This window comes from Crocuta crocuta, unplaced genomic scaffold (genome assembly GCF_008692635.1).
Source record: "Crocuta crocuta isolate KB4526 unplaced genomic scaffold, BGI_CrCroc_1.0 scaffold306, whole genome shotgun sequence".
NCBI classification, from domain to species: Eukaryota; Metazoa; Chordata; class Mammalia; order Carnivora; family Hyaenidae; genus Crocuta; species Crocuta crocuta.
This window is the reverse complement of record NW_027529630.1, coordinates 1,477,182-1,490,455: the sequence shown is the minus strand read 5'-3', so window position 1 is coordinate 1,490,455 and position 13,274 is coordinate 1,477,182. Positions and strand designations below refer to the sequence as shown.

General features: G+C 56.4%; 1 protein-coding gene across 8 annotated transcripts in view; it reads left to right on the top strand.

The window, feature by feature from the left end:
• The window catches only part of ARAP1 (ArfGAP with RhoGAP domain, ankyrin repeat and PH domain 1), a 66,696-nt gene extending 54,719 nt beyond the window's left edge, over positions 1–11,977 (top strand). For 4 of the 8 annotated variants that reach the window (XM_077762234.1, XM_077762237.1, XM_077762235.1 and 1 more), the window contains 16 exons: positions 186–237; positions 348–511; positions 657–869; positions 1,134–1,239; positions 1,647–1,794; positions 1,884–1,970; positions 2,058–2,126; positions 2,420–2,537; positions 3,883–3,996; positions 4,217–4,362; positions 4,885–4,917; positions 8,419–8,501; positions 9,399–9,449; positions 9,619–9,682; positions 10,930–11,079; positions 11,204–11,977. In XM_077762234.1, coding sequence (XP_077618360.1) covers positions 186–237; positions 348–511; positions 657–869; positions 1,134–1,239; positions 1,647–1,794; positions 1,884–1,970; positions 2,058–2,126; positions 2,420–2,537; positions 3,883–3,996; positions 4,217–4,362; positions 4,885–4,917; positions 8,419–8,501; positions 9,399–9,449; positions 9,619–9,682; positions 10,930–11,079; positions 11,204–11,248 — 1,643 coding nt within the window. In that variant the 3' untranslated portion in view covers positions 11,249–11,977. The remainder of the gene's footprint in view (positions 1–185; positions 238–347; positions 512–656; positions 870–1,133; positions 1,240–1,646; positions 1,795–1,883; positions 1,971–2,057; positions 2,127–2,419; positions 2,538–3,882; positions 3,997–4,216; positions 4,363–4,884; positions 4,918–8,418; positions 8,502–9,398; positions 9,450–9,618; positions 9,683–10,929; positions 11,080–11,203) is intronic. The other 4 variants (XM_077762240.1, XM_077762241.1, XM_077762238.1 and 1 more) reach the window with 3 other exon arrangements.
• Positions 11,978–13,274: the final 1,297 nt, after the last annotated feature.

The following is a 13,274-nucleotide window of genomic DNA, read 5'->3' as shown; positions in this document are numbered from 1 at the left end:
CCTGGGCCCCCAACTTCCAGGGCACCCTATCCTGGGTTCTTATGTCCTCTCCTGCCCTTGGGGTATATCTCAGTGACTCCATGTATTGGCGGGGGGGTCCCAGGGATGTATGTGCCCAGAGAGCCTCAGGAGGGAGTCGGTTGGGTACCATGAACAGGGCCTTACCTCGACTGGCCCCTCCACAGCCGTCCAAGGGGACAGCGAGAACCAGGTGCTGGTGCTGGTGGAGCGAAGGAGGTGAGCCCTGGCCTCCCTGAGGGCCTCTGAGAAGCCTGCTGCAGTCTGACAGGCTTGGGAGGGGTAGGGCAGGGGTAGGCTCCCAAGTGACTGACTACCCCCCCACCCAGGACGCTGTACATCCAGGGGGAGCGGCGGCTGGACTTCACAGGCTGGCTGGGGGCCATCCAGAAAGCAGCAGCCAGCTCCGGGGACACGCTGTCGGAGCAGCAGCTCGGAGACTCAGACATCCCAGTGATCGTCTACCGCTGTATTGACTACATCACGCAGTGTGGTAAGCCCCGCCTCTATAATGCAGGCCCCGCCCAGGGGACTCCTTGCCCCTCCCCTTCCCCCCTACGGCGAAACCCCGCCTTCCCAGGATCCCTCTGACCTTAGCTGAGAGGCCCCGCCCCCGGCTCAGTACCACCCATCTCCAGGCCTGACTTCTGAGGGCATCTACCGCAAGTGTGGGCAGACATCAAAGACTCAGCGGCTGCTGGAGAGTCTTCGGCAGGACGCTCGGTCCGTACGCCTCAAGGAGGGCGAGCAGCATGTGGACGATGTCTCCTCAGCACTCAAGCGCTTCCTGCGAGACCTGCCGGATGGGCTCTTCACTCGTGCCCAACGCCTGGCCTGGCTGGAGGCCTCAGGTGGGTCCTGTAGTCCTTGCCCACCCTGAGACCCAGGCTAGTGGTGCTCTCAGGATTCCCTCCCCTCCTCTTTAATCCATGCACTTGGAGGAGGCATGCCCCAGGGGATAAGCGCTGGCCTCCCTCTGCTTTTCTTTCTGTTGTCACTCTATACAGAACTAGGAAGTGCTGCCACCTAGGATGAGAGACAGAGCAGCCAGAGGCGTGGGACAGGGGAGGTGGTTATAGCAGGCTTCCTGACCTGATCTATCTCCCCCCACCCAGAGATTGAGGACGAGGAGGAGAAGGTCTCCAGGTACCAAGAACTCCTGGCACGTCTGCCTCCAGTCAACCGAGCCACAGTGAAGGCCCTTATCAGTCACCTGTACTGGTGAGGAACATTATTATTGTATGGCTCTGGGGGGAGGGGGTGGAAAAGCATTCTTCTGCTCTATCCTGGCTGCCTTCCCCACAGAACCGGGTAGGCCTGGGACCTGATCTTGGACCCTTTGTCTCCCAGCTTACTTCCTGCAGGGTGGGAGATTAGAGGAGGTTTCAGCTAGGACCTGGGGGACCTTGGCCAGATCCCCCAGCTTCCCAGCTCTGTTCCTCCCTAGGACCTCAGACATGGCCAGAAAGACTATTCCTACTTCCCCTTAACTGGTGGTTCACTCTGACAAGGACATCCCCTGGCCTCCTTCCAGGAGCCAGTCGTGGACCTGCCTAGAATGGGGAAGGTGAAGTAGGGAAGTTCTGGACTGGACTTCTCACTCAAGGCTTCTGTCTTGCCCTGTTCAGTGTCCAGTGCTTCTCAGACACAAACCAGATGAACACGCACAACCTGGCCATTGTGTTTGGACCCACGCTCTTCCAGACAGATGGGCAGGACTACAAGGCTGGCCGTGTGGTAGAAGACCTCATCAGCCACTATGTGGTGGTGTTTAGCGTGCGTCCCCAGCCGGTGGGCAGTGGAGGGCAGGGCTGGGCCTCTTGGGTGGCAATGGTCATCTGTCCCTGTGTCTTTTCCCCTCCCAGGTGGATGAGGAAGAGCTGAGGAAGCAGCGGGAGGAGATCACTGCCATTGTGAAGATGCGTGTGGCTGGCACTGCCAGTGGGACCCAGGTGAGAGACAGGGCCTGGGGTAGGGTGCTCAGGATAGCTGCCTACAGCCACTTCCCAGGCCTCTAGCTGAGCCCTATCTTCTCATAGCATGCCGGTGACTTCATCTGCACAGTGTACCTGGAGGAGAAGAAGGCGGAAACCGAACAGCACATCAAGGTGGGAGCTAGGGACCTAGAAGCCAAAGGACTGGAGAAGTCAGGTTGGGCCTGGCACAGGCTCAGTTGACCAGGAGAGCAGGGCTTCCATCCCAGGGAGAGGACTTGTTTGGAACCTGTGTCTGGCTGGTGCCAGGACCTCCTCCCCACACAGTGGTTATCAGGACCACTTAGAGACACCCTTCTAGCATCCCAGGACCCAAAGGGTGGGCTCAGCCCCTGGATCACAGCAAGGTTGTGGGAGAGCAGGGGCGGGGACAGGTAGGCTGACCTCTTCCTCCTTGGCCACTGCAGATCCCAGCATCCATGACAGCTGAGGAGCTCACCCTGGAGATCCTGGATCGCAGGAATGTGGGCATCAGAGAGAGGGACTACTGGACCTGCTTTGAGGTCAATGAGAGGGAGGAGGCAGGTAGGCAGCCACCAGGATTTATGCAGGGTATGGCATGGCCTGCGCTTGTCTGGGCTGCAGCCCTGGTCTGTCCTCCCCTGTCCCACAGTATGGTGACAGTGGTCAAGGGAGTCTTGGATGATAGACACTGCTTTCATACTGTCATCTCCGTGATGGTGGTGGCAGCGTGCTGGTGGGAGTTGAGGTGATGGCTATAATGCAGCTGATGAGAAGGAGGTTGATGGTGTCAATTATGACAGTGCATTCTCGGGTTCAGTGAGAATGGTGTTCTTGCACGGGTGGTGATGCTGAATTTGATAATGGGATTGGCGGTGAAGGGGGCAGTAGGTGGTGATGGCCATGCAAGAGGGGTCGGGCGGGGTGGGGTAGGGTGGTGTTTATAAGGGTGGTTGTGATGGTGTTGTGAGTGAGCCTTGGTGGTGAAAAGGGTGATAAAGGCATTTTAGGATGAAGGATGGTCTTAATGGCAGTGGACAATGAGGGTGTATCTGTTCATTTGTTTTACTGTTATTTGGTAAGTGTTGAACACACAATTCCCCTCACTTCATGGGGGTTTGTTTGGTATGGAATAGACATTAATCCCGTAGCCGCAGCAATAAACATACAACTAAGCTGTGATAACTGCTTTGAGTGGCCACTAGAGCTTGTAATAGGGTTTCTGGCTACGGAGTCCCTGCACTAGGAGGTGAAGAGTAGAAGTTACTTGGTGAAGGGGGAGAAGTGTGTTCAGGCAGTGGGAGCGGCACAGGCAGAGGCTCTGTGGTGGCCATGGACATCACCCTCTCGAGGAGCTAGACATAAGGGCAGTGAGGGGGCTGTGTCACGGAGTAGGACTAAAGATAGAGGCTGAGGCGGCCACCGGGTGTGACAACAATGCAGGGCCATCAAAGGGTTAGTGACTGGGAGTTTGGAGAGGTTGCTGCTTGCTGCTGGGTAGGGAGAGGTGAGGAGGGGAATGAGAGCACATGCAGGAGACCACCCGGAAGGCCACAGTATCAGATCAAGGAGAAACGGTAACGTGGGCCAGCGTGGCAACAATGACAGAAGTAAAGAGATTTGGCATATGGTGGGAGGAGGGGGAGGAAGCTGTGTTTCTGGCTTGAATGGCTTGCTGGGCGGTGTTTTCCCTGACGAGGACATGGGAAAGATCACTGGCTTAGGTTGGAGCAGCTTGGGTCCCAGCCAGTTGTGTCAAACCTGCAGCTCAGGTGTGGAAAGGGTAGTCGTGATGGTGGCGTGTTATGGTGCTAGTCGGTGGTGGGAATGATACCTGTGGACATGTAGGTGATATGTGGGGGTGCCAGCCCTCAGTCCCTCGGTAACAGCGGGTGTGACCCCTCCCCAGAGCGCCCCCTGCACTTTGCGGAGAAGGTGCTGCCCATCCTGCACGGGCTGGGCATGGACAGCTACCTGGTGGTGAAGAAGCACCAGTCCATGGAGGCCATGCTGCTGTACCTGGGTAGGTGGCGTACCTGGGTGGGTGGCGCCTGCTGGGCTGGGCAGGTCAGTGGGTCCCTCCGTCTGGAGCCTGCACAGGAGAGGCTCAGGCAGAAGTTGCCACGTGAGCAGGCCTCTTTGGTGTTTGGGGCAGTTTCCTTCATCCTGGGATGCTCCCCTGGGTGTCTGTATCCATGGGCAAGGGGCTGGTGCCACCCATGCCCACTCCAGTCTTCCCCCAGCCAGCCATGTGGGCGACACCAAGCATGGCATGATGAAGTTCCGTGAGGACCGCAGCCTCCTGGGCCTGGGCCTGCCCTCAGGCGGCTTTCATGATCGATACTTCATCCTCAACAGCAGCTGCCTGCGACTCTACAAGGAGATCCGGGTAAGTGACCCCAGGAGGTCCTGCCCTGCAACGAGCATCTGCACGCAGGTGTGCTCACACATCCACTCACAAACATTTGCCAGTGTCTGCCAGTGGGAGCATCCCCATCACGGGCTCCTGGCGTGGCACAGTGGTGAGGGAGAGCTGTAGACTCTCAGGAGCCTTCTGCTGTAGATGGCCACTCTTCTGTGCTCTGTAGCCCCACTAGGCTCTAGTACATGGATGCCATCACATAAGGCTCATGCTGTCTCCCCCGCGCCTGTGCCTTGTCACGGCACCCACAAGAACATGCTACGTGGTGACAGCCCCCAGTCGTGGCCCGTGCACATCTTGTCACTTCACAGGTTGCACCTCCTCCATGCCCACTCTGTCCACATGCCAGGTGGTATCCCAGATCTGGGCACCCTGTCCCCAATATCTTCTGCACATACCTGCCACATCCTACCACGCACCACCACACGCACTGTCCTGGCTCTGGACCTGGACTTCCTTCTTCCATAACCCTGATCCTCTATCAAACAGAGCCAGAGGCCGTGGAGCGGGGCCCCTGAGACCGTGAGTAGCTGTGGGCCAACTGCTAGCTGCCTTACACCACCTGGGGGCCAAGAGAGCCTGTTGGGAACCTGGGGACACAGCCAGAGCTCCTCGCTATCTTCAGGCATGGCTCCCTGCCCCCTTGCCAATCATCACTGGCTCCCACACTTGGGCTTGTGTCCTAGGCTCCTGTCCTTCACCCGCAACCCTGCCCCAGAGCCCTTTCCCCAAGAATGTAGAGCCCCCATCAGTGTGAAGCTTTACAGTTTTCCAAAGGACTCGATGTGGAGGCTTGGAGTCAGTATCAGAGGCCCGTAGGTTTGAATCAGAGCTCTGACCCTCATCTCCTGCCACCCCTGGAGAAAGTTTCGAGGCTATCAGAGTGCTCACACTACTGCCCTGATCCTAAAGTGCTGGGGTGGGATTAAATAGGCTTGTGGTGTATTCCCATCTGTGGTAGGAGTTCCTGTCCAGCCTCCCTGGCTGGTTGCCAACCCTTATATGCACACCTCTGGGAGAGGGAGCTTATCCGCTCCTCTCCTGGGACTGCCCTATCCCTAGAGGGATAGTTCTGCTGGGAGAAAGCCCTTGCTCAAGTTCAGCTGAGAATCTGCCACTTGTGATGTCCCTCCGGGTCCCAGCCATTCCTCAGGGGCCACAGAGCATAGATGCCCTATAGTAACGGGCAGCAGAAATGTATTTCCAAGTCTAGGAGTCTAGCCTGATCTCCCACAACTGTCCCCACCAGTGATTCCAGCCCTTCCTATCCCTTGCCTCTCCTGAGGACACTGGACAGGCCTAGCTGTCATGGAGCAGAGCAGATAGACCAGGACCCTCACCTCCCTCTCTTTGCACATTATACCTCTACTAATGCAGCGTGGGCTCCTACAGACCCTTGTAGACAAAGCCTCCTCTTCTCTCTTTTGCCTCCCTCTATGATTACTTCTGGGCCTGTTCACCCCTCCTCAGTCTCCCTTGCTTCTGGGATGTTATTTCCCTGATGCCCTCCTAATGATGGTACTTAGCCCCTTGGAGCAGAGCAAGACCAGTGTGGGCAGAGAGGAAGGAGGGTGGCTGAGGCACTTGGAAAAGCAGCTGCTGAGCCCTTAGCATGGAGGGGAGATGGCACGAGAACTAGAGAAAGGAAAAAGATCTAATGTTTATTGAGACAGGTTTGGTGCCCAGCCCTCCATGTACTGGGACACGTCATCTCACTTGTGTCCTGTGGAGGAGGGGTATTATCCCCATTTCACAGGCAAGAAAGAAAACCGGCTTCGAGTGACTTGCCTAAGGCGATCTCTAGGTAGCAGCAGCAGAGCTCAAGCTCTTTATTCCTTGAAGCACAGGAATGAGGGACTCAGCAGCTGGGCTGTTCAGTGCTGCTCTCCAAATGGCAGCCACCTCTGCCCTGACTCCTGACCCAGGAGGGTGTGGTTTGGCTACTGAGGTGTTGGTAAATCTGGTATTTGCTATTTTATGGAAGAACAGAACAGAATATTTGAAACTGGGACAACACCCAGCAATTCGGGATATGTGAATACCCAGGCCTTGTCCTGGCCATCTCCCATGGTTAAGGACCTTGAAGCACCTGGGAAAGGCACATTCTAGAACGGTCTTGGCTCCAGTAGAGATCTTTGAGCATCAGGGGGTGAATTTTATTCTTTTCCAGTGACCTCATACCTCAGATGCTGGAAACATGAGCTCTTTGATTAGAAACGAAGTCCTGCGTTATCTGATGTACCCCTCACCCCCAGAGCTCCCCCTCAATCTTCTTGTCTCAGCCACATTCTGGTCACACACATGCCATGCACACGCCGCACACACCAGAGCCTGAGGAAGTAAAGACCTGAGGATTGTTTCTTCGAATTTTCAGGGAGCCACAGCCTGGTTTGAATTCCTTGATTCCCACAATTCTCTCCACGCCCTGACTGGAACACCCACAAGCCTGTTCCTTCCACTGTCAACTCCTCTATCCCTTGCTTCCAGTTCTCCTTCCCTGACACCCACAGCTCAACTTCTTCCAAGCCGTCAGCCTGCTTTCCATTGCCTCAGCCTGCTGCCTTCCATACTTGCAACCTGGCTTTCCCCACGGCCTTTCTTCTGTCGTGCCCAGAGCTTGCTGTTTTCATGTCCGCAGCCTAATTTCTTTTGCAACCTCTGTCTCAAGTCTTTCCATCTCCACCACCTGGTTCCTTCCACCCTGCAGTCTGACTTTTTCAGCACTCTCAGCTTTGCTTCTTCCCTGCTTGCATGGAGGTTTCTTTGTTGGATTTGACCACTCCTTGTTGGCCCCATATCCACAGCCTGGCTTCCGACCCCACCGCCTGGTTTCCTCACTGTCCATAGCCCAGTTTCTTCCAGGACCCCTTGGGCACTCAGTCCTCAGGGAAGATTAGGGTAAAAGCAGGTCCCTAGGAAGCCCTCTTAAACCACATCTCCTGTGACAGCACCCAAGTCTCCACTAATCTAGGCAGCTCATTCTTTTGCAGCCTCACAAGGAGTCCACCAATGAAGCTTTCCATCTCCCTGGTCATCCCTTAGTGTCCCTTCTTTTTGTTCCTGCTAAGGAGCCATGCCTGGGAGTGGCTAGGAGCAATGGTGGGAACAGGGTGGAGGTGGCTCAAACTTTGACCCCCAGTTTTGGTTGTAAGTGAGTCCCCCTCCCCTCCCATCCACCCTGGTGCCCTACTGGTGCCGGGGTGCCTGGTGGGGGCAGGGCTTCAAGCAGGTGGCTCCCAGAGCAGAAGGAAGGCTCATTAGCTTGACTTCCAATTAGCCTTTACCTTGGGGGTTATTGCTCCCATACCTCTGCCTTGGAGCCAACCTGTTCCTTCCAAACCGCAGACCCATATGCAGAGGTGGGGGCCAGAGGTGAGCATGTCAGTGATCTGGTGCTCCTCCCCAGTATATCGGTCTCTCGCTTCCTGACCTAGACCACTGGAAAGTTCTTCCTTTGGTCTACCAGACAGCAGTTCTGCTTTAGCTTGAGTCATTAGCCTACCCCCTGTGGAACCAAAGAGCTAGTAATTGCTGACCCCACAAGTCTTCTGTTCACACGGTCAACCCTGGAGCCTCCATGGGGTGGAGAGGGGTGAGGAATCTATAACCAGAGACAAACAGACCCAAGCAGCCAACCGAGGCTCTCAGATCATACACGTTCGTTCAGTTTGATGCCAGAGAGCGATGTGCAGACTTCTCCCTCCACAGACAATCTGATTCAGCCGATGTGACAAGTCAGTTCTCCAGTGTGTAGGGCAGCAGGAAGGGACTGGGAATCACTCTCTGGTCATCCTTCTGGATTGGCTGCCTCGGGGACTGAGGGTTGACTGTCTGATGCTGCTGCAGGGAGAGTGGCCTGGGGGGCTTAGTTGGGCTGGATTGTGAACAGGAACGGCTTTGTCAGGAGGTTCTCTTTGCTGGGGTGCAAAGGGGGGTGGGGAGAGGGAGGAGGGAGGTACCCACTCACCCCAGTTCCCACCCTGACTGACTAAAGTGCCATCCCTCTGCCCTTCCCCACCCCAGAGCCACCGGCCTGAGAAGGAGTGGCCCGTCAGGAGTCTCAAAGTCTACCTGGGAGTGAAGAAGAAACTCCGGCCACCTACCTGGTGAGCTGGGGCTGAGGCCTGTGAGAGCGCAGGACAGATTAGGGGGGAGTGGCACGGCGGGGGCTTTGAACTTGACAGGGGTTGGTACCATGGTTCTGAAGGCATGGTCTCCCAGACTAACAGCCTCAGCATTACCTGGAAACATGTTAGCAGTCCACATTCATTTTTAAAAAAAATTTTTTATGTTTATTTTGAGGGAGAGACAGACAGAGCATGCACAGGGGAGGGTTAGAGAGAGAGGGAGACACAGAATCCGAAGCAGGCTGTCAGCACAGAGCCTGATCTGGGGCTTGAACTCATGAACTGTGAGATCATGACTTGAGCCGCAGTCAGAGGCTTAACTGACTGAGCCACCAAGGTGCCCCAGCAGCCCACATTCTCTGTCCCACCCCAGACCTGCTGAGTCCTGGATCCTAAGGGGTGGGGCCAGCAGTCTGTGTGGTAACAAGCCATCTAGGGGACTCTGATGCTTGTTGATATTTGAGAACAACTGGCCTGGATTGAGATCTTGTCACTGACTACCTCTGGGACCTTCCTGTGCCTCACTTCCCACATGTGTATAATGTGGAAAATAATGGTACACCTGTTTCAAAGGGTGGTTGTGGTACTCTTGTAAGTGGAAAAGTGATGCGTAGCCACTGTTACTGTTATTACAGCCACCAGACTTGGTTTTCTGACTCTCTCCTCTCATCCGCTGGCTGTGCCTGTTGTCTCTCGGAGACTAGAGCAGGTCTGGGGTGGGGTGGGAGGCAGGTGGCCTGGGAGGCAGGTGTGAGATATGAGAGGAAGAGGCAGTGGCCAGAATGTACTGTGCTTGCAAGAAGGCCCCGTCCTGGGCCCCTGGGCTGGCAGGCCGCTGTGGGCCGGCAAGTGACTCCATCTGCCCCTCCTCTGCAGCTGGGGCTTCACAGTGGTGCATGAGACAGAGAAACATGAGAAGCAGCAGTGGTGAGTGAGGGCCCATCCTGAGACCCTGGGCTGAGGAGAGATGGTTGCATGGCCCCTTTGGTTGGGTCCATTCAACCTCCGTATCTGTGCCCTCCTGGACCCCCTGGGCTGGGGAGACAGGCAGGGTGCTCAGCCTTGGCAGTGTCCAGATCCGTGCCCTGCCTCACAGGTACCTCTGCTGTGAGACGCAGATGGAGCTCCGGGAATGGTTTGCCACCTTCCTCTTCGTGCAGGTACCGGCTCAGGGTGGGGCCCTGGGGGAGGCTTCCATTATGGAGAATGGGAAGTTTGCTTCTTCCTATATAGGCCACCAGTTGCATCAAGGAGATTTTGAGTTGCTTTTAATTCGTTTGTTCATTCACTCAGCAAACCCTCCCTAGAGTCCACTTTGGTCCAGCCCTAAGCCAGGCATGCTAGAGACAGAGTGCAGACCCCTGCACTCAGGCATTCCCCGTGTGGAAAGGAAAACAGAGCTTGAAGTGGCCTGTTAAATAGCCCAGTGTGGTCAGTGTATGGAGACAGAGAAAAGCCCAGGGCCCCTACCCACTGAAGGTGGTGGGTGGGGAGGGAAGACAGCAGGGAGGGGGAGTCATAGCTGAGTCTGAGGATGAGGAAGCTTTCACCAAGCAAAGGTGGAGCAGAGCAGGGGGCGGACAGGGGGGCTTCTAGGCAGAAGGAACAGTTTAGGCAAAGGCATGGCAACAGAACCACAGATTGCCCGGTAGGGCGTAAGGAGAGGCCAGGAGTACCAGAAGTTGACACTGGAAAGAGATTCGGGAGCCAGATCTGAAAGAGCCTTGGAGGCCATGCCAAGGGAGCTGAACTTGACATAGTCAACAGCTTTAAGGGAGAACTTTAAGCAAGAAGGTGGTGTGCAAGTTTGCATCTGAGAGAGCTCATCCTGGATGTGGCATGTGAGGGAGGACAGGCTGAAGGAGTGAGGTGGCTGTTGCAGCGGGTCAGGTGGGAACAGGCTGAGAAGTGCTTGGAGCCAGAGCAGGGCTGGGGTGAAGGGTTAGGGGTGGGGGTGGGGGTTGACTTAAGCCATAGATTTTAAGTGAGAGCTCAGAATTTTTTAGGGAAAAGGGAAACAGAACTGTGCCAGGGCTGTGGGCTGTGTCATTTTAGCCCTGAGCTTCCTGGTAGTCAGGTCTAAAGGGAAACAGGCAGATTCTATAATTTTCTTGGTCCCTGGTGACAGGAAGCACACACATGTTCCTCCAGCACTGTTTTCTTGGTGCTGCATTCTTGGAGCAGTTTGTTTGTGGACCTGGAGGTGGGAGTTGTTGAGTAACATAACTGGCTGTGTGCTGCCAGGGATACAGTCATGTTCTCCTAACAGCTGCTTCTCATATTGGCTGGGATCAAAGCTGAGAGGGTCACCTCAGATCATAGCTGGAGGCGTTTTTGGGAAGGGAGGGTGGGTCCGGGGCTGAGCGTCTGGGTGAGCTGACTGCCCTCCTCTCCCCCCGCTCCCCAGCATGACGGCCTGGTGTGGCCCTCGGAGCCCTCCCGTGTATCCCGGGCAGTGCCTGAGGTCCGGCTGGGCAGTGTTTCGTTGATCCCCCTGCGCGGCAGTGAGAACGAAATGCGGAGGAGTGTGGCTGCCTTCGCAGCGGACCCCCTTTCTGTGAGTAGCTTTCCATCCCTGTGGGCAGAGGGCCGGGACCTGGCTGCTGCCGGCCTTCCATCTGACTCACCTGACTGCCCTCTGGCCTCCTAGCCATCCTGACGGGCTCTTTTGGTTTGTGTAGCTCTCAGGAGCCCCCTCTCTGCCTGGCCCTGGGGACTCTGGCTGACCGAGCACTCCCAGGCCAGCACTACAGTGCAGCTGCAGAAGCTTCAGCAGAGTCTCCGGCCCCTGCGCACCTTCACAAAGTACTGATGGAATCTGGGCTTCTGTGCCTTCCCACAGCTCCTCCGCAACGTCTGAGTGCAGAAGCCAGCCCCTGGCTCTGAGACTCTGCCGCCATGAAGCCTTCCTGTTGAGACACCCTCGTGTCCTGTGTGCCTGCTGTGAGCCAGCAGGGGCTGCATGAAGAAGCCGTACCCCACATCCTGACTGCAGCATGGGGTTCCCTGGCCAGGAAGTGGCAGGCAGCAGGGTCTGCCTGAGGAGGAACCCCTCATCTGCTGTCTGGGTGCTCAGCCTTCCTTGCCTGGCCTGGCCTCCCCCTTCCAGGGTCACCCACCCTGAGTTTGAGGGGTTGAAGAGATGGGATGGGCATCAATCAGAAACTCTGGAAGACCACCATCCTTGCAGAGGCTTGAAGCCGTGGGGCCCCCGCTGGAAGGGAGCCCACCCTCTTGCCACAAACTCCAGAACAGCAAAAAGTGGATGCTCTAAAGGAACACTCAGCTGGGATGGGGAGGGAGGTCTTGGGTAAGTTTCTCTGTAGCCTAGAGCTGGGCCTGGGGGACTTTAGGAGCCCCCTCTGGTCTAGGCTGACTGGGAGGGCCAAGGCTGCCGGGTGTCCCTTCCCCACTTTGGGGGCCTTTTGATAATATAAATATATCTGTATATTTTATCCTATGGTGCTGAGGCCTGTGATTGGTTGGGGGTTTCAGGTGTTCCAGTATAGGAGGGGATAGGAATTCAGGAGGCCCAGAGGTGAGTGCCTAGTACCCTGAGGCTGGGGGGGACGTGGGCCCTGTTCTTTCCAGACCCTAAGCTGCTTAGCCACTCCCTCCTGCCCCAGGCAGAACTCTGGCCCAGCTCCGTGCCATTCCCAGTGCACGCCTGTGCAGTCAGGCTGGGAAATGCCAGGCCTGACCGTGGCCAGGACAGACCCCAGCTGGACCGAGCTCCTTTCCCTGCTGTAGTCTAGAGTCTGGGCTGCGGCCTGGTTGTGGCATGTGAGTGACTCAGGGCAGCCCCTCATCAGCCCCTCTGAAACACAAGGTCACAAAGTCACAGGAGCCTTATTATATTAGGAAGAAGAGCCTCAGGTGTCCCTTTGTCCCTGTGCATGCCCCTCCGGAGGTGGGCCCTGCATTGCACCAGGAAGCTGTCCTCACTGGGTACTGCCTGGTTGTCTCCTCTAAGAAGACAAGGCCCTGGCAAGTGGGGGAGATAACGAGCTGTTCAGAGACCTATTTGGGATTCCCTGGGAAGGTGCCAGACACCACATTCCTGCCTCTGCCTAAAGCCTCATTACTGGCCTCTCTCCAGGGGCCCGGCAGGCAGACAGGCTGACCTCCCAGCCTTAGCTTCAGCCAGTGGGCTTGGGCAGAGAGGGTGGAGATGGGTCACATGACCTCTGATTGATGTGATCCGCCTCTGGGGGGTGCCTGTATATAGATGGGGTCCTGGGGTCCTGGATTCAGGTTCCTTGTTCCGGTCTCTTGAGAAGGGGAGGTGGATGCCAGACTGGAATGAGTTTTCTGGCCAGTTTCACAGGCTGGGGCTGGGCCCCTTGAGTCTCCCACTCTTATCCTGCTGGGCTGTTGCAGGCCAGGCTGACAGATGTCACGGCCAGGCTCAGGGACTGACTGCAGTGACTGAATTGGGCCACCAGGGGGCAGCCATGGCTAGCTCAATGTGGCTGGTCCCAGAACAGGTTCTGGAGGCCCCAGTGTGGCAGTGCTGACCCAGGCCTTGCTTTGTTGGAGTGTAGGGGTGGGACCTGGCCCTGCCTTTAACCCCAAGACCAGTGATACTCTGCAAGGCAGCACAGTGCTTTGGACTCCCAAGATCTAGGAGCCAAGAGGAGAGACTAGCCCTTTTTCAAGTACCCACTATGGATCAGCACCTGTGCTCCATGCACTGTCTCCTCCTGGCAGAGGAAGAAAGGCTCAGAGAAGTGAGCTGACTTGCCTGAGGGT